Source organism: Hydra viridissima, unplaced genomic scaffold (assembly GCF_058129835.1).
Source record: "Hydra viridissima isolate aposymbiotic clone 2 unplaced genomic scaffold, HvirCarnegie_v1 scaffold_9, whole genome shotgun sequence".
Lineage (NCBI taxonomy): Eukaryota > Metazoa > Cnidaria > Hydrozoa > Anthoathecata > Hydridae > Hydra > Hydra viridissima.
In genome coordinates, this window is record NW_028324308.1 from 15087167 (window position 1) to 15114662 (window position 27496).

Here is a 27496-nt window from a genome sequence, read left to right on the forward strand (position 1 = left end):
AGCAATTACAAAGTTAGAAAACTCTTAAGATTTTTTTATCACTTCATAGTTTTCCTATGTTTGATTTTTGCTTAAATTAGTTGAGTTAGCAGCCAGCGAATAGTGTCATATATGTAATCAGTGTTTTAAGATTTCGAGACATGTTCAGTAAAATCGAAACTAAAAAATTAATTTGATTCGCTGGTTTTTTCTCATACGGAGTTAAATTAAACCCCCAGTTATGATGAAACTTCAAATTTTTAAATCTAAAGGCTACAACACATTATTTAATAAAATCATTTAGAAAGAACTTTATAAACTAAATAAGAGAAAAAAAAGATATGTAGCCGTATTTGTTCCCACTAGCATAGCGACAAACTTGTTTAAAATCAGCCTTTTATTTTTTACTTTTGTTGCTTTATTTTCTAAAAATTGCTTCTCGTTTGTTTGAAAAAACCTTAAAACGCAAAATGGTTTAAAAGTCTGAAAATAAAAACAATTTTCCTTCTACTATAAATTTGTTTAAATCGAAAATTGCTTTTTTCAGACTGTATAACAAATACTCCAGGTTAAATTACAACACTCAATGTGTGACGTCCATAAGAAACCTTTGTTTTACATAAAGAACCGTTTAAAAGGATGCTATTATTTTAACGGAGTAAACAATATTATAGAGATATAAAGTGTATCAATTTTAATATAAAGTGCTCTTAACACCCAGTAAAATTAATCGTCCCATTTAAAAAAGTTTGGCTGGAATTTTATTGGGGTGACACATTTTTTTTTTATTTGAGATATTTCATGCTAGCAGCTTGAGCAGTTCCGTGAAACCCGTGAGTGAACGAAAATTCTCTGAACCATGCAGAAAGGAACTTGATCAACATTATGATTAAGAATGATATGAGATTCTCGTTCATCCATTACAATATTGATTTTTAAAGTTTATAAACCTAAATCACTATTTATTAGCATTTTTTACATGCTGAATTCAAATATAAAGATAAAATTTCTTTGCTAAATATACAATGGTTGCTCTTTTTTACACGAAAGTTCTGATTAAGTGAAAATCAGCCTTTAGTTGAGGATTTCTTGAAGACCAATGTGGTCAGCCGAATACACGCCAAATTAGTTCGGTGCTTTTTGCTTCCGTGAGGTCTGAATAAAGGGCTATAAATTGGTATTTGATTCAGTATGCTAATTTTAAATTTCAAATAACATTTATCGTTAGTCTGAACCGTTCCTTTTTTAACAATGTTAGATAATCTTATAATAATATTTAAGACATTCATAATAAGAAGAAAAAGTTTCTAATTTAGTTTCGACACCTTTATAGTTGGAAAAATTGGAAAAAATGATAACGTATTTGTCTGAAAATGATAACGTATTAGTTGATAACGTATTTATGATGAAAAACAGGGATTTCCTACTTTCTTTTATTTTCAATTATGTTAATTTATTGAAATACACATACCTGTTTATCAATAAGTTTTGTCTGTTTAGTAAGATTTTATTGTTTTTTTTTTTTTTGTTTTTTTATTTATTTATTTGGTTTTGTTTAACTACAATTCAATTAAATTACCAATTATAATTTATAATTCTTTCTAGTATTATTGTAATCTAGGATTTTAGCAAAAATATTTTTAACCAAGTTGGTTAAAGCTAACTAAACTTTTATTTGCTTATGTTTATTTTGCTTAGTTGTGTTCTAGGTTCAAATCTAGTTGTATTCACAGACATATTTAACGCAGCTTTTTTAATTAGAAATAATACTTCAGATTAGCTTTTATCTTTCATAAAAATTTTGTTTTCAAAGATAAATTATTACATAAAAATAAACTACTAAGAAAATTAGTATGAATTATCCGATAGAAGAAAAAGAATTGTTTCAACCTCCATTGCAAGAAGTTTGTGATGTCTTGCTCAGTGGTTTATTAGAAAATTTCTCAAATGCATCTGTCAGTATTGAAGAATGTCCTGACTTGACTGCTAAACCTTGGAGTCTTGCCTCTCATGGAATATGTGGATCTCCACACCTTTTAGATGTAGGAGGAGTCCCTTATCTTATTCCCAGTCCTCAACTTCATAAAATTTATAACTTTGAAGTTATTGCTAAAAATTTACCTTTCCAAAATGTTTTTATTCTTGGAGCAGGTGCTGGTCCTTTTCATAAAATTGGCTATAATTGTGAATTAATGGCCAATTTATTTATTAGTAAAGATTTTAAAAATGAATCTCGAATTGCATATGTTGATAAAAATGATGCTTATGAGCTGCAAATAAATCAAGAAAAAGAGTTTGGGTTACTTGGTAACTTCCTTGCCTCTGAAGGACTTTCAGGGAAGGTTATCAAAGTAAATGCCAATATGAGAAAAGGAAAAAAGAATTTTGTGGAGTGTATTAAAGAATCATTAAAAACTAAATATCCTGGCCAAATGATTGGAATGGGTGGTGTATTTGTCATTAAATCTGGAAAAGCTAAAATTCATGTCATGCCTGGTTTTTCATGTTCTCCTTTAAGCACAAAAGAGGATGTTGATAAGTGGCTGCGGTTTTTTGAAATGTCTTCTCCGCTAATATGTTTAAGTGTTTTTTATAACATTGATCAGGGAATGGACCTCCGTATTGATCATACGCATTGTTTTAGCAACCATGGTGAGGGTGGACATTACCATTTTGATACCACTCCAGATGATGTTGATTATGAAGGTTATTTTGTTGTTGCAGAAAAAGTGCTTAGAATTGACAGACCTAGTTTTTAATATTTTGTAACTAAATATCTATTATTATTTTTTAGTACTTATTTATAAATTGTAATTTCAAGAATGTTTTATAGCAAATTGTGTTTTTATCAAATATAAAATCCATAAGTATATTTGTTAACAACATTTATTTTATTCATGTTTTGGTTGATTTAATAATAAAAAGTTGTTTCCCTCATAAAAAAGAGAGGAATACTGAACTTACTTTTATAAAAAAAAAAAAATCAAGTTGACTTTCTTGAGATTGATACACGAACTAATTTTGAAACAATGTGAAAAGTCAAATTTTATTTACTGTTACACATTGTCAACTTCTTATCTTTTTAGTTTCAGTGGAGTTTTAGCTTCTACAATTATACTTCAGGTATGATATAGCTTTTATTGAACTTTACTTCAGATACAATATCAAAGATAGTTAGCAATATCTAATATTTCGTTTAGTGTAGTTGGTTTAGTGTGTTTATTTTTTGATTCTAGAAAAAAAAAAAAGACTTGGTAAATGAAAAACTATGAAAAGGTTTAAGCACAGTAGTAAATAATATTATATAAAAGTGTACTGATTGCATTAAAATTGTAGCAATAAGATAATCTAAACTTGTAAATCTTTTTATTTTATTAGTAAAAATAAAATATGGGATCAGGAAAAAAGAAAGATAAAAAAAAAAAGCGTAAGAGAGATAGTTATGATGAAGAATCTTCTCCTCGAAAGAGTTCAAAAGAAGATAAAAGAAGTAGTAGTTTTACTGCTGATGATTCTAGATTAAGCAAAACAGGTAGACAAATACTACCTGAAACAGAAGATTATGTTGGAAAAGAAACAATACAAGGAACTCAAAATGTCACATCACCAGAGCAGGACAGAAAAAACAATTATAATAAGTATTTATCAAAAAACACATCTAAGGAACGATCTCCTTATAGATCTTCAAGAAAAAAAGAACTTTCCCCACCTCCTATTCCTCCTGGCATAGACTGGCCTTTTGAAGCACCAAAAGCAACTAATCGTACAAGGTCTCCTCTAAGTGACTATGAATCTGATTGGATTGCAAAAGAGGATCGCAATAGAGATAGAGATTATCAAGATGAAGTAGATAGAAAATACCAAGCAAAATTGAATGAGGACACTCGCAAATCTGGTGAGTTGTATAATTTAACATTTTGAAATATAGTATGGTCCTTGAAATTATGATAAAATGTTATCACCAGTTAATTAATATCAAATGTTACCAATTTTCTAAATTACACTCAGTTATTTGGTAAATAGTTAGTAGACTTATTAACTTATACAGTTCTGCTCTACAAATTTTTACCTTTAAGTTTCTTTAAAAAATTTTGTGTTTAAGGGTCTTTTTTTTTTTAAATTTTTATAAAAAATATTAATGTAAAAATATCCTAACTTAGTAAGAGATGTTTATTTATACTTTACTTTATCATCTACTTGGGAGTTACATAAAGAGCTGTGTTATCCAAAACTTTTTTTTTTAATGAAAAACTTTCATTGTATTTTTTTTTTTTTTAATAATTGTTATAAGTTTGGTGCATTAAACTTTTATTTAAAGCTTATAATTACATTTCTTTTAGAATCAACATTAGCAGCAACCTCATCATCATCCCAAGGGGATGAATCATTAAGCATTGAAGAAACAAAGTAGGATAATTACTGTTGGTGTAAATTTTGAGGGTCTGCATCTTGAAATAATTCTACTTCAATATCATTACTACAACTTAACTGAAACTTACATCTTACCTTCACCTTACCTTATGTCTTGATAGCTCTTAAAACATTTCAAGACCTATCAAAATTTAATTTTGCAGCCTTCCTAAATTGTAACCATTTCAAAAAAAACAGGACTTGACATAGCTTTTCAAGACTACTGATTTCAGTCTTGTGCTAATTTCTTTTGTCTAAATAAAAACTAAATAACTCTTTAAAGTTTATTTTACATCAGTTCTAGATAAATGGTTGCACACTGAAACAGTTTTAAATAAGAGTTAACTTTGCTAATGTTTTTGGACATGAATAGTTTCTTAATTATCATTTAAAAAGAAGTCAACTGATAACTGGTAATTTGTTGGATGTAAAGTAGCTTATTCACTTATTTGGGCTAATGCTTTGTTCTTTTGCAGGATGCAATGCTTATACATAAAGAAAAAATCTGTTCTGATGAAGCAGATGATGCTGGAATGCTCAGTCAGTGATGAGCAACATCAGCTAGAATTGGAAGCTTGTCCTCATTAGACATAACTTTTTAATGGCCTAGACATGGAAATGTACTTATCTTACTAGACATGGAAATGTACTTATCTTACTAGACATGGAAATGTACTTATCTTACTAGACATGGAAATGTGCTTACTCAGTTTCAATTGAAGTTTTGATCAGTACTGGTTGTATTTGAGCTTCACAAAGGTCTTCAGATAGAGCTAATACTATCAAGGGGTCTTTCAAATTTTCATCATTAGCCAGATTGATGTGAGCTAAAATTGAGCCATGTTTGTTGATTTCCATGATTGATGATCAATTGTGGAAATCAATAAACATGATTCAATAAACAAAACTGGCTCAATATATCATCTCTTGAAAACTTTTGCTGATGCACTCTACAGCAACACTATGATAAAAAAAGATTGAGCATATTTCTAAATGCTGTTGATTGTTGGGTATTGTTCAGTAGACAAGGCCTCAGGTACTTTGTCTACACAAAACATAACATCCAGGCACTTCAAAGAGTTCAAAATCTTTTTATGTTGGAATGATCACTACCAGATTTCCATCATCATGTCCTGGGTTGTCTTGGATACTGAAAAGTGTTCTGTGTATCTTGAGGACACTTGGATCATCATGGTCACCAAACTCTATCTAAAGGCAACAGGAGTAATTATTTTGGGATAGTTTTCATCTGAAAAGATACAAGATGACAATTAGTTATTCTATTCTTACACTTTTTCTTCTAGATTTATAGATTTTTTTCTTCTATGTTGTTGACTTTTAAAACTGTTCTTAAAAATATTTGTGCTTAAGATTATAAGAGTTCAACCATTTACTTTGAAAGAGTATTGTTAAAAAATCCTGTGGGCAATTAAAAATTGATAATGCAATAAACATATCTAAAAATTTATAACTGAATCCATATCCAATTCATCTTTGTCAACAGTTGTTTCCTTTTGAATCCTTTGCTTTGCAAGAGTTGACTTGTATGATTTAATTGTAAGTGCAGTACAGTGTTTAATTGCTTGATTCATAGCTGGGCAAATTGTCACAACTCAAGAGTTTGCCAGTTAAATGGAATAAATGATCAGAGCAGTGAAAAGATTGGTCAATGATACTACTGTGGTGCACTGTGGGCTGCACTTCTTTTTAATGAAGCTTTTAACTTCTCTTCTTTAAAACTTTAAGGGTGAGTAAACTTCAGATGTTTCAGCATCCCAGAGGTATTTAAATTTTTGATGAAAAATGTTTTGTAATATGTCTTACTATTTCCAACCACCCTGCACCAGATCCTTGAATGTGTTCAATGTGCTCCTACAAGACTTATGAGACATGATCATCAAGTTATAACTTTTTAATCTAAATGCAGACAAACATGAACAATGTGCAAATTTTGGAAGCAAACTTATAAGTTTTTCTTATGCTGCAATTATATTTCTAAAAATTTGATGAAATTTATATTTCAATTTAAGTATTGCTAAAAAAAAAAATAAAATGAAAAGTTTTGGTATTTCATGATTAAATTTGTGACTAAAAAGTCAAAGGTTGGTTAAAGACATTTTCAAGACAAGACCAATTCATTCTTGTGTAACTCAGTCTTCTCTTGTTTTGTCTTGTCTTGCTAAAAAGTGAATATCAAGACTTTTTGTTTCAAGATGCAGATCCTTAGGAAATTTTTTGCATTTTATCTATTAAGTTTAAAAATTGCTAATGTTCCACCTTATACATTCACATTCACAGCCACATCACATGTTCACATCCATACTTGCACTCACATAATAAATTCTGAACCACTTCATACAATCATACTCAAATCTAGATAAGATAATCTTTTGGTATCTAGAAACATAATAGCTGTTATTGAAAATGGTAATGCCAGTGTGCTATAATGAACACCTAATTTTAACTAAAATTCATTTGTAAAATTCATCTATAAAATGTCAATGTTGTTGGGAAAAAAGTAAATATATTTTAAAATGTTGTTGAGAATTAAAATTGCTGATGTAATTCTTTCAAAGAGATTGCTTTATCATTTCAAATTATTGTACATTTTTTGAAGGTTTTTCTGTCCAATTTCAATTAAACTTGTTCAAATGTAATCAATTTTGAAAGTACTACAGTCAGTATGAAAAGAAATTTAACTATAGTTTTATTCCTACATACATTCTCAAATGATAATTTCTAATACCACTAAAAGTTTATAATGCTCCAAAGAATGCACATAGAAAAATAAAGAAAAGTTCTATAAAATCATATAAGACATATTTGAAGCTGAAGTATCTCAGCTTAGCATAATTGTTTTTTGTTTTTTTAACTAAGTTTTTTACAATACTCTATGAATAATATTAGCAGAGTAAAATTCATTTGATTTCAGTTGTTTTTTAATTAAATTTGGAATTATAAAGTGTAATAGTTTAAGTGTTAATTTTTTTATCTAGCAAACTGAGGGCCAAGCTTGGATTAAAACCACTTCAAATTGGTTCAAGTGCTTCAACAGGTTTTTTTAAAGTTTTATTGTTATATTGTATTTTTCAACGTAAATTTGAGTACTTCTTACAGAGAATCCTCTTAGCCTTAATTAAAGGTACAAATCTAAGCTTAATTTGAAAGATTAGTTTTGTTGAATTGTAAATATTTAAAAGGTATATGCAGTTGTTTTATCTTTAAAGAGTTTTCTAACAATTAAAATTCGGTATTGAAAAACACGCCATTATCAAGCAAATGTTAATGTAAATTAGATGTAGTTTTGAAAGCTCTAAAGTTTTAATTTGATTTTTAGTATCCCATCTGATAGGAAATATCAATCAAGACCTTATGAATAAATTGCTTAGTATGAAGTTAATGCTAACATTGTACCTTGAATGTAAAATACACAAACTTTGGTAACATTTAAAAGTGTGAGGGCAGCATTTTTTAAATAGTTGGTTTAGCTGTTAGTTGGTTTAACTGTTAGTTTGTTTTTTGTATGCAGCTGAAGTAAGGTTTAGGATTTAGGGAGGTATGGGTTCTAAGTTTATGTGGAAGGTAACTGTGGAGGCTGAGATTGCAGTTGTTGGCATGGGGATTGTTTACCATCCTTAGTATATTTTATTATACAGTGTGTAATGGTTTAGTACTCTTTTATTGATTACGTTTGTAGAATACAATTAATGCTCTCTTACTCTATTTGTAGTGTTTGATACTGTTTTATCAATTACTCCTCTTTCTGTTCTTTTTTGTATGAATATCTCTTCTTTGTTTGAAACGGCTAAAATCTTCTGGTTATTCTTCTTTGATTATTATTTCTTCTGGCTTCTGTTTAATTCCTTACTTCTTTTTCTCTTTTATTCACTCATAAAACTTCTTGTTTATTGAAACATTTTTCAATCACAAAAACTCTCTCTCTTTAAAATTCTTCTTAAAAACTCTCTTAAAACTCTCTTTAACTTCTCTTTAAAACTTTGTTTTCTTTCTTCTATTCGTCTCCCCCCTCTAAAACTCTATTTTTTTTGAGCTTTTACAGTTTTTGGTTGTTTTCCGTTGTGATACCTATTTATCATTTATTGATATGGCTGATTAATGAGTCTTCATGTTTACGTCTTTTCCCAGTTGTTTTTTTTTTTAACTTTTCTTTCCATTTTATCATTTACTTATGTGACAGGTTGATAAATCATTGTGTGTATGTATTCTTAGGTCGTTGTTTTTAACTTTTCTTCTTTTTGCTTTATCATTTATTTATATGGCAGGTTGAATAAGTCTCCATTGTATGCCTTTTCTTAGTTGTTGTTTTTAACTTAATTCTTTAAGCTTTATCATTTATTTATACGTAGGGTTGACAAGTCATCTTGTGTATGTCTTTTCTGATTGTTATTTTTTAACTTAATTCTCCCACCTCACAAAAACAACAATTTCTAATTTTAATTTTCCAGAAATTTTTACTAAAAGTTCTTTAAAAACACTGAAGAAATTTGTGTTCATGAGGTTTGTGTTGTTCATGAGACTCATGTTGTTCATTGATTACAAGTTTTACAAATAAAAAGTGTAATTCATAAGAGGAATTTTATATTTCTCTAAGTGATAAAATTCCTCTTATGATTATACTTTTATAAGTTAAAGATATACTTTGTAATTACAACTAAAGTATAAATGATCGTACACTAAGGATGAAATAAACTATTGATTAATTCTCTTTTTAGACCTATCCATTGTATTACAATTCTACTCAACTAATTGCTATTTACATTTTATGAAATGCTCTATTGAGACTTTAAGAAATTTTTTCCTTTTTTTTTTAAAAAATATTTTTACCAATTCCTATTTAATAGGAGGATTTATCAATTGAAGACCGTTTTTTCAAAAGGGATATAAGTCACATTTTAAATATTTTGAAAAAACTAAAAAAATTAATAATCTATTTAAACTTTCAACAAATAAAAATTTTTCTTTTTGTAAGCGGTAGTTTATTGTGATTTTCATAAAAATAATTTTACAATTAAAATTTTTCTTTTTTTGAAGTATACTTATAACGGGTTAAAATGTAAGAAGTTTTTCAAAAAGGGCATAAGTCCACATTTTTTTAGAGAAAAATAAGTATTTGTGACAAAATTATGTTTTAAACTGTTTGCGAATTAAGTTTATTTGGATGGACTTACAAATTTGTAACGTAAGTTCTTAAAACACACCTAATATTTGACCACCTCATCCCTTGTTACATGATAAGTAAGACCCTCTCTGTGATTTTTCTTTTTTTGTAAAAATTTAAAATTCATACGTACGCTGTTTAAAAAATAAAAAACTGTTGTTTTATGCCAGAAATATGTTTAATGGAGATTTGAAAAGCGAAAATATTTTAAACGTTTTTCGATGGTTTTCAGCCATACCAGTTCAAAGCATGCTGCAGATCAGTTTTTTTATTTTCATAAAAATACTAAATTGAGTTAATCAAACATTGGTTAAAGAGTTTTTAAGGAATTCAAGATGCCTATGATACAATTAAATTGTTTAATTAAACATTTTTGTTTTAATTCAAAATTTTACCAATAATTACCATCTGAATTAATTTACTGATACTCCCTTCAGCAGAGACGTCATTAGTACCCCTTTCAGCAGAGACGTCATTAATGTATGAACCCTTAATGTTTGGGACAAAAAATTATTTGAATGGATTTAATATTATATTCTTTTAGTACATATTTTTAGACAATCTCATTTTAAGACAACAATAGAGAACATTTTATAATAAAAAAAAACAAAACAAAAGTTTAGTAAAATTATTTTATTAAGTTTAAACAAACGGTTCATTTTCATCAAACTCATCAACATCATTCTGCATTACTCCCTCAATACCATCAAGAATACAGGCATAGAAGTCCTTTGCATCATATGGTACCTCAAAGAAAGCCATTAACTTTTTTACATCTGCTTTCTTTTCCTTTTTGACTTTGTTTTCTAATGGTCTTGGTATTGCTTCAGTCATTTTTGCAAATAACTGTCCTTTTTTTAATAAAGAACTAACTAGACAAGGCTCTGCAGAATATGCACTTTGCACTTCGATTTTCTTTTGAGAGTAAATTATAATTTTCTGATCTCTCATTGGAAATGGCTTTTTTTTTTTAAGAATCTGTTTAGCCATTTTTTGGTAATCTTTAAGAAACCAATCTTCTCCTAGTTTTTGCACTGCTCCATGCTCTGAAAATATTTTGTAATATTCCAGAGGAGAAAGAATGGTTTCTTTTTTGCGTACCACTTTTTCTATACGCCCAAAAACTCGATCAGGAGGTAAAAAACTATGACCCCTGATTGGAAAAAAATGTTTAACAGCATTAAACATAACACTCGTTTCCACAAAATTTTTCAAACAACACAAAACAACAAAGTTTTTGTTCTGTGATGAACAAGCATCAGAAAATAAATGTAGATCTAATTTCACTTTAGCTCCTCTTTCTGTAATTAAATCTTTTTCCAACTTAGACAAATAGTGAACCAGGGCTGAAGAAACTTCATTAGATCCTCTACCACTCTGAGTTTCCAACCAGGTATAAATAAAAATGTTATCTTTGTTTTGTACTATTTGATCATGTCGAACAAATGTTAAATTATAGAGCCAAATTTGTCGAGCATAAAATACTTCACTAACACTTAATTTAGGAAGTGGTTGGTTTTGTTGCATGTCAAAGCACACTTTAATGACATTTTCATTTTTCTCTTTCATAAGAGAGTAGAATTTTTTTGCTCTTAATTTGTGCAGACGATATTTAGCAAACTCTTCTCCCTTTAACTTTGTATCAAATGTTTTTCTTATCAACTTCTTTTGTGCTTCACAAAAAGAACAGATATCTGTTCTTGGGTTTCCAAATCCAACATTAAACTTTGTGTAAAAAATGTTTTTAAATTTAGAAAGTGATGAAATACCCATATTTTCTTGGTTTCTATGAAGTTTCCAGTTTCTCCATAACTTTACAACATTTAATTCAGGTGAAAGGTACACTCTAACACTTTTTCCCTCTCCCATAGTGTGAAACACAACCTTTATATTGACTTATAAAATTCACTATTGAATTGGTGATTTCTTTATCACCTATCGTTTGTCTAAATCCTCTGCGTTTTTCAGGTCTCAGACACCCATTTTTAGAGTAATATTTTATAAGATTATGCAATCTTTTTATTCCAACACATGTTATGGAAAGAAATGTTTTTTTACAAACTGGAACTGTTTTACAACTTCTGTCAGCAATACTGTAGTTTATTGAATGTTTTCTCAAACAAAAGTATTCATTCCTTGGCCTGTGTCTTTTAACTTGAGTTAATTTAACAAACTTCAGAAGAAAATTATCCTGTTTAACTTTTAATTCTTCATTGTACAGCTTCTGGAAAAAACCTAAAAAAAATTTTGGTATGTCAATATTGATATAATAAAGAATTATTTGTATTTTAAATTCATAGTATAGATTGAAACCCATAGCTAACTATAATAATTCTGAACTAACAAAAGTGGCTAGTGTAATACAACTGAGCTCACCAACAATATCCAGGTTGCCAAGATTGCCTGCTTTACATCTTTTGTTGTTGTGCCTACAAGCTATGACAGGTAATTTTCCAAGAGATGAATATCTCTGGCGTTTTTTCTCTCCTGTTTTGCTTATTTTCGATCTTTTCCGACCATGTCCAGGGGTTAGAGAGTAAGAAAATATTTCCAGTTCTGAATCTATTATTTTAGATACCATTTTTTTACCATTAGAAAAAAGTATAGCAAAAACTTAAGTTCACGCGCAAGCGTGAACTTAAGTTTTTGCTATACTTTTTTCTAATGCTGGGACTTATGCCCTTATGAAAAAACTTGGTGATTTTAATATTGAAAGTAAAGTGGATAAATAATTTTCTATCCATGTTATTATAGTTAGATTTGTTCCATTTACACTATAGAATCCAAAAGTAAAAAAAACTCGATTTCAGCAAAAATGGACTTATATCCCTTTTGAAAAAACGCTCTTCAATTGAGAAATCATAAAAATTAAAAGTAACTTTGGTTTGTTGTCATCTATGTAATCATCTCTGTGAATTGGTATTTTACATTAACATTTGATTGTTTCTTTTTTTTTTAACCTTCCTAATTTCACAGAAGAGAAATCATACGAAGATAGAGAGGATGTGCACAAACCAGCAGGAAATATTGGCGCTCAACAAAGCTCAGACAAGGTTGTATTTTCAAATATCTGCAATATAAACTGCAACATACTAAATTTAATAAGATAACAAAAAAAATATGCTGTAAATTTGTTTGTGCTATTAGCAAAAAAAGGTGTTAATTGACAATCTCTAGAGTTTCATGTTGTAACTAATCACGAATGGTGTAACCAAACTGATAATATTTAACTTACTATGTTAAACATTTCTTTTTACCTGTCATTAGAATGTTAGCATTCTAATTACAAGCTAATTAAATTAAAAAACTAAATCATTGTTTTCATAAATCAAAATTTGCTGTGGCTTAAATTACCTATTGTCAACTTAAAAAATTTGGTTTTTAGAATTTTTAGATTAATAATATTAACAAGTACATGTTTGAAGGTTAATTTATATGAATTTTCACCTGCATGTGGTCTTGTTAGTATTTATCATAATCTTGAAATCTGAAACTGTAAATTTGAACCAATATTGTTTTAATGTAACAATTTTTGTAGATTCGAGATAAAATGGAAGCAATACGGGAGAAACGCAAGATCAATCAAAAGCTACAGTATGTTATGTTATAAAATTGAGAAATTTTCAGTCATATCACAATAACCTTAGACATTTTATCATACTTTGAAAAACTTTAAAAAAAAACCAAAAAATAATAACATTGATATTAGTGCTTGCAATCCCAGAATCTCTGTATTTTTAATTATCTCAAAGTCCCAGGATTATCAGATGTGTATTTTCTCTATGATTCTCCACACATTTTATAATGTTTGGAGAATCATAGAAAAAAAGAAATTCTCAGTATTAACTACTTTTACTGTTAAAAAAATTACTGTTATTTTGCTTGGAGTCAGGTTGGTTAACTTTCTAAGTCTAGTTTAATTATTATTGGGTAAATATTATTGGGTCGCAAATGCTCCAAGAAATCCTACTTTAACTTTATTGTCTAACTGTTTTAGTGTAAAGTTCTTTTAAAGTGTTGATGAGGTTTTAAATATAAATGGACCAATCAACAAAGTGTACATCATTGTATTACTATAACATAACTATTGGATCAAAAGATAAGTACAGTAATTTTAAAGAAAATAGTTTTCAAAATGAAAGTATCAGTTTGTGCAAGTATATATATTTTTTGTTGATTATTAGATTATATGTTAAAGTGAAAATTAAATAATCATGTCATATACAGATTTTACAATCAAAAGTAACTAAGCTTTTTGGAAATATTTTCTTTAAGATGAGAAAAGCTGTGTAATTTACCAGACCATAGAAATATTTTATTAGTTAGTGGTGTTTTGTAAAAAGGTCTCCATATACTCATTTTGTGCAATTCAAGTGCAACCCATACCAATTCTAATGGAGCAAGTACATCAGATGAACCACATTTAACTAAGGCACCTGAAATGGTACCTGACTCCATAAGTAATCTTTTAAGTTTTGAAGATGAGCTTAGTTGCATTATTAAAGAAGGACAATGTCTAATGCAGCCAGTTAGATAACGAGTCTGGGCATTTTCATCCATCTGACTATTCATTGTAAAAATTCAAAACTATTTGGGCAATATAACTTTGGATGCCTAGTGGTTCTTGAAATTTTATTTTGAAACACAACAAAAATAACATATTTCTTTATTTCTAAAATGAATTTCTTATGTTATCCAGCAATTATTAGCCTTTCATTTAGCAAATATATTTTTAATATTTTTTAAAAAGTATATTTTGTTATCCAAGTTATGTTACAACAATTCTGGGATTATAAATTTTATGTGGATCATGTTATAACAATTCTGGGATTCATAATTTTAAATCCCAAAAACTTGGAAATGAAAAACACTCCTAAGATTGCAAGCCTTAATTTGGCTCTTGTTTTTATAAAGTTTTTTTATGATTATAAGAATGTCAAGAGAATTTTACACACATGATTTATATGTACTATTATTGATGAAATAACTTATCATAACTTATAACTTATCAAAAAGGACTCAGACAATTTCATTTTTATGAGTTTTTAAATGCATTTGTTGTTTGATAAGTTATTGGTATTAATTGTAAAGAAATAGCATATACTATTGTACTTTTTTCACATTACTATTAATTGGGCTTGAATTGTGTCTGATAATGAAACTGCACAAGATCACAATGCAAGATCAAGCAGTTTTATCTATGGAAGACAGAAACACTTTAGTTTAATACTTGACTTAGGAAAGTGCGTGGATTAGCTGATGATGATGATCCTGTGATTGATAGTGCTGCTGCATGGGTGGCTAAATCTCGAATGCTTGAAAAAGAAAAAATTATGGCTGAAAAAAGGGTATTTATGTGTTATGAATTATTTTTGAGTTGTTTTTTTTTTTTTATTTTATAAAATTTTTTAGATAAGATATATTTAAACAGTTTTTATGAGTTTTAAATATGTTCTGACATTTTTTCTTTTTTCAAATTTTATTGCTAAAATTTTTTATTGTAAAAAAATTCTAGGCTCAGATGCTGGAAGAGCTGGATGAAGAATTTGGCATATCTGATATAGTCGAAGATGTTGTAGGCAATATTAAAAAAGAGGTATGAAAGTCTGTTTATGATTTGACAAAGAAAATGGGCTCATTTTAATTTTGATAACTTATTTGTATAAAAAGTTTGAGAGTTATTTTTAATTACTAATAAAAATCAATTTTTTTTGCATTTAGTATCATAGAATTTATAGGCTAAAATGATTTTTTTTTTCCAAAAAATAGTTGTTCATACAAAATGAAAATTATAATTTTTTGTTTTTGTTTAGTCATCATATACATCCAAAGACTTGAAGGGTCTCAAAGTTGAACACAAAGGAAAAGCATTTCAGGTCTGAATAACAAGCTTGTTTCTGTTTCCTATTTAATGAAGAGATTTTTTGTTATAAAAATGTTTTTAACAAAAATGACAACAGTAAAAACTTCTATAAAAGACAATAAAAAGTTTGTTTTTTTTTGTTCAAATTTCTAGATAATTAAAAAACATTAAGTAGCATTCTCTTAAAGATATAAAAAGTTTGTTCTTTATTTTATTTATTTTTTCTTATTTTTTATTAAAGGAGGGTGAAGTAGTGCTTACATTAAAAGACAAAGGAATCTTAGATGAAGATAATGAAGATGTTTTGATGAATATCAACATTCAAGAAGAAGAAAAGGTTTTTTTTTCTTTTATCTGCGAATTTGATTTTAATGTTTTAGAATATTTACTAAAAATATTAATTCCTGGTTTATTCAAAACTATTTTTGATAACAATAATTCCTTTAAGTTATATTTAGAATTAATGAATGATATTCTATTTATTAATATAGTTATACTAAGTCAGCTTTAGTTAAAAAAAAATTAGTTACTTAAAAGAATTCGTTTTGGTTCGCTCCTTATCTTAAGCCTAAAAAAGACAGTTTACTGCTTTTTTTCACATTTTACTAGAAATATTAGAATTTTCAGAAATTATGTTATTTGAACAGTTATCTAACTTACTTATGACTCTATTATTTAAGGCGAAAAAGAATGTATACAACCGTACCCATAAACCAGGCTACAAAGCTTATGATGAAGTAGATGATGATACAGGATTGGTGCTTGTTTTTAATATATACAGTTTTTTCAGTTTTTTTGTTGTTTCAGATAATTGAGAAGATTATGTCAAGAAGTTTTTTATTGAGAGAGTTTTTGTTTTTCTTTCAATTTTTTTTTTTTTTTTTTTTTAAAGTTAAAAGTGAAAGGTGTGCTTGATAAGTATGATGATGAAATAAATGGAGTAAAGCAAGACTCTTTCAGACTTGGTTTGTAAATTTAGAATTTCATTTTGATTTGTAAACTTAAAACGTTTTGCTTATTTTTACATTCTTAGTATGTTTTTGGTTTGATAAGACATGCTTTAATTTAAATTTAGGTGCGTTTGGTATTGGAGATACAGAAGGTGAGATGGGTTTGGAAAATATTAGAAACACATTAAAAGCACAGCAGGTATGCCAGTTATCAAAATTATATTGTTTTAAATTTTTAAATATTTTTACACTAATTTTACACATCTAATATTTATTAACTGATAAAGTAAACTATACCTTATGTCTATACCTTATCATACATTAGTATGAATACAAATATAGTCTAAGCTCCTAAATGTAAAGCATTGTTTTTATGTATATTAATATGTGTACAATATATATATGTATATATTAAAATGTATGAATTCATGTAATTTGTAATTTTTTTTTTTTTTTTTTTTTTTTTTTTTTTTTTTTTTTTTTTTTTTTTTTTTTAAAGGGAAAATAACCTAATAAATGTATTTTTAACTAACAGATAAACATAATTACAACTAGTTTAGAATAAAAAAAAACATTTTTTTGATTTAAGATTTTCTCTCAGAATTAACTGAATGATTAAAACTATAAAACATATATATATATATATATATATATATATATATATATATATATATATATATATATATATATATATGTATATATATATATATATATATATATATATATATATATATATATATATATGTATATATATATATATATATATATATAAACATATCATAAAGATTTTTAATTTAAAGAGTTTTATTAAGTTTCTATATTTACTAATTTAGAAATTAAGTCCTCAGAACCCTGAAATCATTTTCAGCAATAAAAACCTAAGGGTAAACAAATGTATTTTTAAAACATTTTAGTCTGTTAAAACTTTAAATATTATTCTAGTATAATTTACATTTATAACTATGAAAAAATCCACAAAATTCTCATTGGTAGGTCTAAAATTAGTAGGTCATGGTTTTTACCCTAAGTAGAGTTTCTTGTTGAAAAACCAAAAGTCAAGTTATATAGTTACATTCATTCATTACTTTTAAACATAGTAAAATATTTTAAAAATGAATTTTTTTTTTAATTTTATGTTATTACAACAAAATGTTTATCATTCTGCCTCATGGCTTGTAATAATACTCTTAAACTTTTCTTTACTACAGGTATCGCTGGACTCTGATACTCTTAAGCTGGCCCGAGACTACTTTACTGAAGAAGAAATGGTAAAAATTAGCTAAAAGAAATTAAATTGCTTTAAATGAAACTTATTTTCATGATTCATTTCTTTATGCTTTTTGTTTCAGGTAAAGTTTAAAAAACCACGAGTTAAAGTTCGCAAAGTTGTGCGTAAACGACAGTTACTTAAGGTAAAGTACGCCATCTTTACCCTTCTCAGATATTTTTAACCTTGTATTTTGAAATTTTGCAATATACATATTTGTGGGTGTGTATGTAAATGTATATATATTCAGGCAGATGATTTACTTAAACTGGATTTGGATTCAGTGAAAGACAGAGGTTCTAGGTATGCATTTTTTACATACGGCAGTTTTATTATTCCACCAAAGTTTTAAGTTAGTAATGCACAAATACAAAAAATTGTAAAATAATTTAAATATTTTTTAGGAAGTTAAAAAGTGCCCTAAAGAATTCCTCAAACCAAAACACTGAACAGGTATCATGGTTAATGAAACTTTATTATTATTTACTGACTTTGTTTCCTAAATGGTGCGTTATGATGGTTTTGTTGATGGTTTAATATGAGTTTTTATGTAACAACCTTGATAATATTCTTGATTAGGGTGGTCATTAACAATAAGAAAAAAAATTGTTTGCTTTTTAGTGGGACACTCTGTTTTGAGGTTGGCTTTAATGAAAAAGTAAATATACCAAAAATATTATCAGAATTAAAATTATTTTAGGGGTCCCTACCAAGAATTTTAGATTTACCTTTTATGCTCATTAAACCATTAAATTCAAAATTACAGCTGAAAATTAATTGAATATCAACAAACATTTTTGTTAAGAGAAGTTGATGATAAGTCTGTGATGGTGAAGAATCTGGCTGCTGTTAGTGACAAAACCTTGCAAGTTCTATGGTTCATTAGTGCAAAGCTAACAATGATTCTCTTTAGTGTATGTTCTGTACCCAGTATTTGCAGAGCACTCCTCATCAGGGATTTTTTGTCTTTTGTGGCACCAATATCAAAGAAATCTAGAGCAATGAGCTCCTCAGATAAATGCCATAAATATCCAAGAATCTTCAGTTCTTCATTGCAATATTAGAGTTTGATTCCACATTGTTGTATTTGTCAATATCCTTGATAAGCTTAAATTGAATATGGGGAGCCATTATTGCTGATAGTGCTCTAAACTCAGTCCTCATATCATTTTATGTAAAAGCAAATTAACTTAAACAACAATATTTGATAAAATTTTTAAAAATACTTTATTTTGTTAGTTTTCAAAATGGCTTCCAGTATTTGGGTAACTTTCCAGTATTAGCATTTCATCATATGGGTTTTACCACTGTAACTGTTTTCATACATAAAGTTGCAGCTCAACATACAGTAGTAAATTGTATGTTGTGCCACAGCTTTATGTAGAATTCGGTGTTCGCAATTAAGAGAAGAAGGAGAGGAGCTTTTTATCATAACTGAAATGTTGGAATTTACCATGGAAAAATTAAAAGCATTTTTTCTGACATTCAAAGTAAAAAGGAGAGTTTTTAAAAATGCAAGAATCATGAAACTTTCTCTTCCAACCAAAAATATATGTTTTTAGATTCCAGTGATAATATTTGTGAATTTATTTTTCAAACATAATGGTAACCCATTAAGTAATAAAACTTTGAAAAAAAAAAACCATCCTAATGTGAATTTGTGTCTTTAGGATATGGAAATAGCTCCAATAATTCCAGATGAACTAGGTAGGTTTTTATGCATGGTTTTATAACTTGTTTGATTGATTTTCATGTTTTTGTAATTTAATATAATTTACTGTTCCTATCATTTTTTTTTTTTTTGATGAGTTTTTCACACAGAATTTATCAGTTTTGTGAAATTAGCTCTAACTTTTGTTTGGTTTTAATTTTTTTTTTTTAAAAAAAATCCCAGTGAGAAAAAGTTTTTTTATTCAGTATATATATAAAACTTAATTACAATTATTGCTGTGATAATTGTTTTTTATATAATTATCTTTTTTTTGAGTAATTAGAACACTTTGGTTTTATGGAGCTGGAGGAGAATAATTTCTTCTTGCCAAATAATGGCTCATTAATTATGTTTGTCCTATCTACATTGAAGGCTTGGAGGCCAATTCAATATGTTGTAATGATTTTGTTTGGCTACTCATAAAGAGCCAAAACTTTTGGTATTTTGTGTATCTGATTTAATGGCTTAGTAAGAAGTTCACTATCATAAATCAATCGATCCATATCAACAATTGGTACTCATGATAACTAAGATTTTACAATAGCATTTAGATATTCTTATTTCAGTTTTGTAAAATGACATTTGGAATAAATGCATAGGAGTTAATGTTATGCAGTAAAACACATTTCAAAAATTGGTGGAACTGTCTATAAACAGATGTCAATTTTTCTGTCGGTATTCTGGAATTCCTTCTTGGCTGAGTAGTCTACAAATATTATTACAGTACACAAGTTCTTTATGTTGACTGAAGTATGATAGGAGTCCTCATCTCTATTGTGTGATGAATTGTTATCTTCTGATCTTAGGTTCTTTTATTTAAGCAATAAGAGTTCAAATGCTTTGAGAGATTTAGGTTTCATTTTAAATTATTGCATTCTTCTTTGGAGAACTGGAATGAGGGTTGATAAAGCTAATTTGACAAAAGTGAAGTAATTTATGAACTTAACTTACTCTGAAATACATAAAATTGGTACAATCCTTGTCAAATGTTTTTCTTTTTTCTTTTTTTTTTCCTTTTTTTTCCTTTTTTTTTTTTTTCTTAACCTGTGTAACATTTTGAACCATTCACTATTATTGACCTTTAGATTATTTTGTTGCTGTGAACCAAGTTGTAAAAGAAGATGATCCTTTGGTGGATGATGATGAAACAGAGCAAGAACTACAGTTAGCTCTTGAAAGATCAAGGCGTTCCAAAGTTAAGAAAGAAAAAGATTCTGAAGAGGGAATATTGGAAAGAGTAATGAAGTTTTATTCGCTCATGATATTATTTTAATTTTATCCGTTATAATATCTACTTTATTGTTTTCTTTGAAATAGCACCTTGCAACCTGTTTCTTGCAACAACTAATGCAGTTATTGCAAGAACAAAATACTTATACCTCCAAAAAAATTTAGATGGCAGCCATTGTTCAGAAACAACCTGATGAAGAAAATGATCTATCTTCTGCCAGCAAATTGAAAAAGAAGAACAAAGGCAAATTTATCATTCTTTGTTTTGTTTTCCTAACCCATTATTTAATTAGTTTAAATAAAGTTTAGAAAATGAAATGAAAATCTACAACCTATAAATCTATAAAACCTATAAATCTACTTTAATAGAAGTAGATAAAATAAACCAAACGTACTTTTTTATGGCTGTTGTAATCTTTTTTTCTGTAGTCATTGTAATCTTTTTGTTTGTTCAAATATCTTTAGTTAATTTTTACATTTGTTAATTTTAATTTTTTTTTTTTTTTTATTTCTTGATTACTGGAATGAAAAACAGTTTTTCACTCAAAACCCCAAAAACTTAAAAAAATCATATTTGTTCTTAATTTTTCTCAATGATTATTTTGTAAAAGCTATTAATGATTCTTTTTAAATTCAGGTACCATAATACTTGACTCCACATCTGAATTTTGCAGAACCTTGGGTGAAATACCTATCATCGGTGAGATTTTTTTTTTTTTTCCTTTTTTTTAAAATTTAAACAAACTATTAGTTTGAATTTTTTTTTTTTTTTTTTTTCTTGCTTTCAAACTTCTCAAAAAAACTTTATCAGGTCCCCAAACTCAAAAAGAAGAAGAATCAGATGAAGAAATGGTAATAGAGAACACCCAGGGTGAATCAAAAGGAGGTTGGGAGCGTGTTGAAATAGCTCAAGATGAAGCAAAACCAAATAAGAATAATGAGGATGTATGAATAACAATTATAAAACCTTCATTGTATACATATCATTTTATTTATTGCTAAGAAATTTTATTTGCTCTCCTTTTTTTTTTACTCATTTTAATAATTTAACTTCTTAGTTTAGTAATAATTTATTAGTATAAATTGATAATCTCCTTTTATTCTATTATAGTTTGAATTGTTTTTTTATATTATTATTTACTTTTATTCATTTTTATTTCATGATTTCTTGATTTCACAGGTAATTTATATAAACAAAAGGCAGAAGATTTTCTGCATTATATAAATAACGTTTAAAAGATTGTTTTGCGTGTTTGCTGTTATAGATCCTATAACAGCAAATATGCAAAACAATCTTTTAAACATTTATATAAAGTAGAAAATGTAGTTATAAATGTTATAGAAATATCTTTGTTATAATCTTTAACAAATTATTTTATTTTACTAGTTAGATGATGATGTTTTGGAGCCAGAGCCTTTACCATCAGGAATGGCTTCAACACTGCGGCTTGCAAATATGAAAGGTTCTTTTTTTATAATGTCAAGCTGTTTTTTTTTTTTTTGTTGTTTTTTTTTTTTTTTGCAAAAGACTTTTCCTTGCCATTTGATATTTTGTATATTATCTAATATCTTTCCAAAATATGTATAGGAAGTAATCTGCATTATAGTGATTTATTTACAACAATCTAGTTTTATAAATTTTGAATTTGATAAAAATGTTGTGGTACTCATTTCTGTGTATAAATATGTATATAAATGTTTGGATAATTATAGGCTATTTGAAAAGTGGTAATGAAAAAGTTCGTAAATTTGATCCACTTAACTTACCAGAAACTAAAGCAGAAGTAGATGTTGAAAAATTAAGGTTATAAAAAAATTCTTTTTTTATACAAATAAATTAAATTGAATGTTTGAAATTGATAACATTTGTATGTGTTGTTTTTAAATTATTTTTTTTATTTACGTCTATTATAAAAAAATTCATTTTTTATACAAATAATTTAAATTAAATGTTTGAAATTGATAACATTTGTATATGTTGTTTTGTATTTTTAAATATTTTTCTTTATTTATGTGTATTATGTAACATTTCTGACAATTTTATTATAGAAGTCATGTTGCTTTTTTTTAATGTAAATGTTAATAAAATCAGTTTCATAATTTTAGAGATGAAGAAAAAGCTAAATACAGTCGGTAAGATTCTGGAGATTTTTTTATTATTATTATTTTTTTGTAATTATTTAATGATCATTTTCAAGGCAAATTAACCAAAATTTAAATGTTATTTTTTTGTTAATGAAGCTTTGTTTTGCAAGTGAAAATTTTTTTTTTTAGAGGAGGAGCTTATGATAGAGATAGGTAGGCATCTTTTTTTTCAATTCTTCAACTTTTTTTTTTTGTATTTAAATTTAAGTTTTACTGCTACTTGTTGACAACTGGATTTACTGCATTAGGTGGCTTGCTTTAATAATCTTAAACCTAAGTTGTTCTAGAAAGTTCTAATAAGTTCTTATATGTCTATAATGCAACAAGAGTTAATAACATGCTCCTACTTGCATATTTGTGCAAAATTTGCTAGTATAGTCTGTCTGAGTGGTTATATCTATTTTTTTTTCATCAAAGAATACTACTACATCCAATTTTCAAACAGAACTACATCCAGTTTTCCATATGTATGAGTTTTTATATAAATAACCTTAGGTATGATCCTTATGCATTTAAAGAAAAATCAAACTACAAGCCAAATGTGAAGTTGGAGTATGTCGATAACAAAGGAAGAGAACTATCGCAAAAAGAGGTTTAGTTTGTGCTATTGTAACTATAAATGGCAGTTATTTTAGTTTTCTAAAACACAAAAATGTCTGTAAATGCTTTAATAGCCACCTCTGTCTTTATAGGCATTCCGTTTATTATCCCACAAATTCCATGGCAAAGGCTCTGGTAAACTCAAAACTGAAAAACGCGCCAACAAAATAAAGGAAGAAAAGGTTATTCAAAATTTGTATCTTGTAATTTTTTATATTGATGGCATGACATTTCATAAATATTTTACACCCACAAATAAAGACATTTTATGCATAAATGTATAGTATAAAACCCATTTCTAGAAATTGCAATTGATGAGTTCAATTGACACACCACTTAACACTGCTGCAATGTTCAAAGAAAAACAGAAAGCGTCACAATCACCTTACATTGTGCTTAGCGGTGGCGGCAAAAACCTTTTATCAGGGTATTCAATCTTATTAAGATTCCATTTGTTGATTTTTTTTTTTTTTTTTTTTTTTTTTTTTTTTTTATTTATTTAATTGTAATTTTTTATTTGTGACATTTTCGTAGAAGGTTATTTTGAAAGTAGAAGGTTATTTTGAAAGTAGAAGGTTATTTTGAAAGTAGAAGGTTATTTTGAAAGTAGAAGGTTATTTTGAAAGTAGAAGGTTATTTTGAAAGTAGAAGGTTATTTTGAAAGTAGAAGGTTATTTTGAAAGTAGAAGGTTATTTTGAAAGTAGAAGGTTATTTTGAAAGTAGAAGGTTATTTTGAAAGTAGAAGGTTATTTTGAAAGTAGAAGGTTATTTTGAAAGTAGAAGGTTATTTTGAAAGTAGAAGGTTATTTTGAAAGTAGAAGGTTATTTTGAAAGTAGAAGGTTATTTTGAAAGTAGAAGGTTATTTTGAAAGTAGAAGGTTATTTTGAAAGTAGAAGGTTATTTTGAAAGTAGAAGGTTATTTTGAAAGTAGAAGGTTATTTTGAAAGTAGAAGGTTATTTTGAGAGAAGATGGTTATTTTGAAAGTAGAAGTACATTTTGTTGGATATATATTGATTCCAATTAGTGCAATGTAGAGTTTTATTGTTTGAGTTTTTGAATGAATTTGATAAATTTTCTTCTTTTAGGGGTAGTTTAAAAAAGTGATTGCGTTATATTAGTAAAGTTCTTATACTTCTGGTGTACTTCGCGATTGTCTGTAGATTTCGTTTGCTGAACTTCTGCTCTGACGTGCATAACGACATGCATCAACTTGTCAAGGAATTTTTAAGATTTAATGTATGATAGTTTATATCATAACCCTGCTACAAAGATATAAAAATGAACAAATTGTTGAAACCTTTTATTGTTATTGTTGAACAAATATCGTCTTTTTTTTTTTTTTTTTTTTTTTTTTTTTTTTTTTTTTTTACATTTCCATAATATCTTTCAAAAATTCTCTCGATTGTAGGTTATAATTTGTTCAGAGTATAATTAAAGGTTTTTCATCTTTTATTAATTTTATGTTCTCATGGTTCTTTCTGTGTGAGATATGAAATCAATAAGCACTCTCTAAGTAGGTGATTAAAATGTCATTTGTTTTACTTAAGCTCAATTATTTGTCTTTGGTTAATTTCAATGAATCTGAAAAGGCGAATAAAGAAAAAATACGCTAATTTATCTTTAAATATCGACATAAAAGACATGCTACCATTTATACCAAGCTAAATATCGTACATATCGTATACTTTACCGATTTGGTTTTTAGAAGGAAATAAAAATCTGGTCTCTGGTTTCCTTTTTCTCATGTTGTCAACTTTCTAAATCTCTTTTAAACACCAATGGTTTCAAAGAATATCAGTGGGGTTCTTGCTGGCTGGTACTTTTATGTTGTTTTTTTTTTGTTGTTGTTGTTTTTTGTTTTTGTTTTTGTTTTGTTTTTCACTAAAATCTTTGAGATTTTGTGCTTTTTTTTTCTTTTCGAATACATTTTTATTTCGAATTTTTGGTTTGCTCAGGTTTGTGGTTTCTAGCTGCGGCGCCGCTGCTTTTGTCCTTGCGAAGAGAAAAGTTGACAAAAACAGACTGAAACACATGAAGGAGAAAAGAAAGCTGACGAGAGGAAATAATCCAGAGTGAACATTTTTCAAAGTTCGTTTGAGCGAAAGAATATGGAATTGAATTTTTTTTAAAAATGTAAAGTATGTAAAATAATAAAGGTCTCAACTTGTAACTAGAATTTCGGAATCACCTTTTTAAAAGGGTGAAACATTTTTTCAGTGGTTGAGGAGTTTAGTTTAAGAAATTCTGCTCATATGTTCTTACCAAAGCAATTTTACCTGTGCAAATTTTTAGTATTTTGGAAGTTTTTACATTAACTATTTTCGTAAACCAGTTTTACGATGTATTGATATTTTAAATGTTCAAGTTTTGTTTTATTACAATGATCGTTTAACATTTTAATTTGAAAATGAGATTTTAAAGTTATTTTTATTTTTTGCAACGTTTTTTAAGTACTTTTTTTGCTTTCCAGGTTTTAATAATAAATGATTTTTTCATTCATACGACGGCTCCTGCCGCCGTCTTTTGTTGTGAAAGAAACGTCAAAGCAAACATTCAGCTCCTCGGCTATCCTTCAAAATTATTATGTGCAAAAGAATTATTTAAAAAGATGGGCTCGCCGAGATATGAAAAGAAGAGAGTTGTTTAAAGAGTTTGAGTTCGAACGAAGCAGTTTGCGTGCCATTGCCAAATCAGACATTTTACCTCCATCCGTTAAAATCCAAGCCGCTGAAGACTTAGCAAAATTACCTCGTGATAGCAGTGTCACTCGCATTCGGAACCGATGTACTTTAACTGATAGATCACGAGGAGTGGTTATAAAATACCGAATATCTCGAATTAAGTTTAGAGATTTTGCAGATAAAGGACTTATATCTGGTTACACTAGGTCTTCGTGGTAACGCATAAAGCTTAAAGAACTTGGTACATGTCTCATATTTCAAGCTTTTGAATTTCTGCTTTTAATTGGTATATTACTTAATCGTTGAAAAATTATTATCAAGCCTTTGTTTGAAAATTCTTCTTACTTGATAATAATTCTGTATTCTCGTCTACAAAAATGTGATTTTAGTTCCTTTTTCGTCTTTCAAACGTAATAAGAACACTATTTTCAAAGGGCCCAAAATGCAAAGTAATCCGAAAAATGTTTTACTCAAAAATGATGTTTTTTTAATTAAATCAATTTAGCTGGTTTGACTATATTATGTTCCGTTAACATTTAAATTCCTTAATTGGCAATATAGACATTTTATTTTGTAAATAAATTATGTTCAAATTTTGCCACCATGTTGCTATCATATGGGGGACCGCGTATCAGCTCCATTTTTAAAACTCTACGTTAAGTGTCAAGCAATTAAAAAAACAAGAAGTTTTACAACTATTTATATTTAAATTATTTTGCACTAAAGACTTAATAGGCATTAACTCCGAATCGTCTTAATTTTGCATTTTGTTGAAAATTATCCCACTTTCTTTTAAAAATCGGAGATCCGAATAGTTTATTTGAAGTATGTCAATGAACAATATGGTTTATTTTTATCAACAAGGAATACAATGTGTTTACTATGAACAATATGGTTTATTTTTATCACTAGGAACACGCGCTTTTTCTTCGCGATAAAATGGAAACCTTTTTTTGTTTCGTGTTACCATTTAAAACTAAAATAGATTTCAATGGTGTCTCAATATCTTTATACTTCTTATTAAGTACGTATTTTTTACTTTGTCTCGTTTTTGCAATAGTGACGGTGGAGTTAGAATGTACTAGAGTTAGATCAATCTTGTTCTCCTTCGATGAATCACATAAGTTTTCATAAACGAACAACATAACAAGTAGAAGTGTTGTAAAAAATATAAAATAGAAGAAATAGACAGTACTTATTAACGGGCCGATTGAAACAATCATTGTACAAGCGGATATTTCTAACGCCATGTTAATAGGTTTTATGCCATGGTAGTGCATTTTAGACATTCTACGTGTTGAGAGAATTGGTGCGCTACCCATTTGAGAAAAAAAAGATGAACCAGCAGGTCTTCGGTCATCAAATTATCTTTAACTGCTAAAGGAAAAAAATCAAAATACAAATGAATTTAGTGATAATTTTTTTTTTTTTAATACTTATAAATATACAAGTAAACAAATTTTGCTTTAAAAACATCA

General features: G+C 27.6%; 2 protein-coding genes across 2 annotated transcripts; both read left to right on the top strand.

The window, feature by feature from the left end:
* Positions 1 to 1120: 1120 nt before the first annotated feature.
* Positions 1121 to 2956, top strand: LOC145186055 (beta-keto L-gulonate decarboxylase-like). The gene has a single exon (XM_090097792.1). The coding sequence runs from the start codon at positions 1833 to 1835 to the stop codon at positions 2736 to 2738; it is 906 nt and encodes a 301-aa protein (XP_089953918.1). The 5' UTR covers positions 1121 to 1832; the 3' UTR covers positions 2739 to 2956.
* A 24-nt stretch (positions 2957 to 2980) lies between these two features.
* On the top strand, positions 2981 to 24658 carry LOC145186177 (U4/U6.U5 tri-snRNP-associated protein 1-like). The gene is made up of 30 exons (XM_090097787.1): positions 2981 to 3102; positions 3358 to 3874; positions 4320 to 4386; positions 7386 to 7444; positions 12545 to 12621; positions 13107 to 13162; positions 14808 to 14916; positions 15084 to 15164; positions 15382 to 15444; positions 15673 to 15768; positions 16112 to 16189; positions 16324 to 16396; positions 16507 to 16580; positions 17590 to 17649; positions 17731 to 17793; positions 17899 to 17951; positions 18053 to 18101; positions 19319 to 19355; positions 20445 to 20596; positions 20755 to 20833; positions 21227 to 21289; positions 21401 to 21534; positions 21977 to 22052; positions 22303 to 22393; positions 22696 to 22722; positions 22864 to 22887; positions 23230 to 23326; positions 23427 to 23516; positions 23637 to 23761; positions 24423 to 24658. Exons 2-30 carry the CDS (start codon positions 3370 to 3372, stop codon positions 24439 to 24441), a joined length of 2577 nt encoding a protein of 858 aa, XP_089953913.1. The 5' UTR covers positions 2981 to 3102; positions 3358 to 3369; the 3' UTR covers positions 24442 to 24658.
* Positions 24659 to 27496: the final 2838 nt, after the last annotated feature.

Coding starts and splice junctions, on each gene's coding strand:
- LOC145186055 (XM_090097792.1), top strand. CDS start 1,833: ATGAATTATCCGATAGAAGAAAAAGAATTGTTTCAACCTCCATTGCAA.
- LOC145186177 (XM_090097787.1), top strand. CDS start 3,370: ATGGGATCAGGAAAAAAGAAAGATAAAAAAAAAAAGCGTAAGAGAGAT. Junction 15,445..15,672: donor ACAAAGGAAAAGCATTTCAG/GTCTGAATAACA, acceptor TTTTTATTAAAG/GAGGGTGAAGTAGTGCTTAC. Junction 19,356..20,444: donor AATAATTCCAGATGAACTAG/GTAGGTTTTTAT, acceptor ATTGACCTTTAG/ATTATTTTGTTGCTGTGAAC.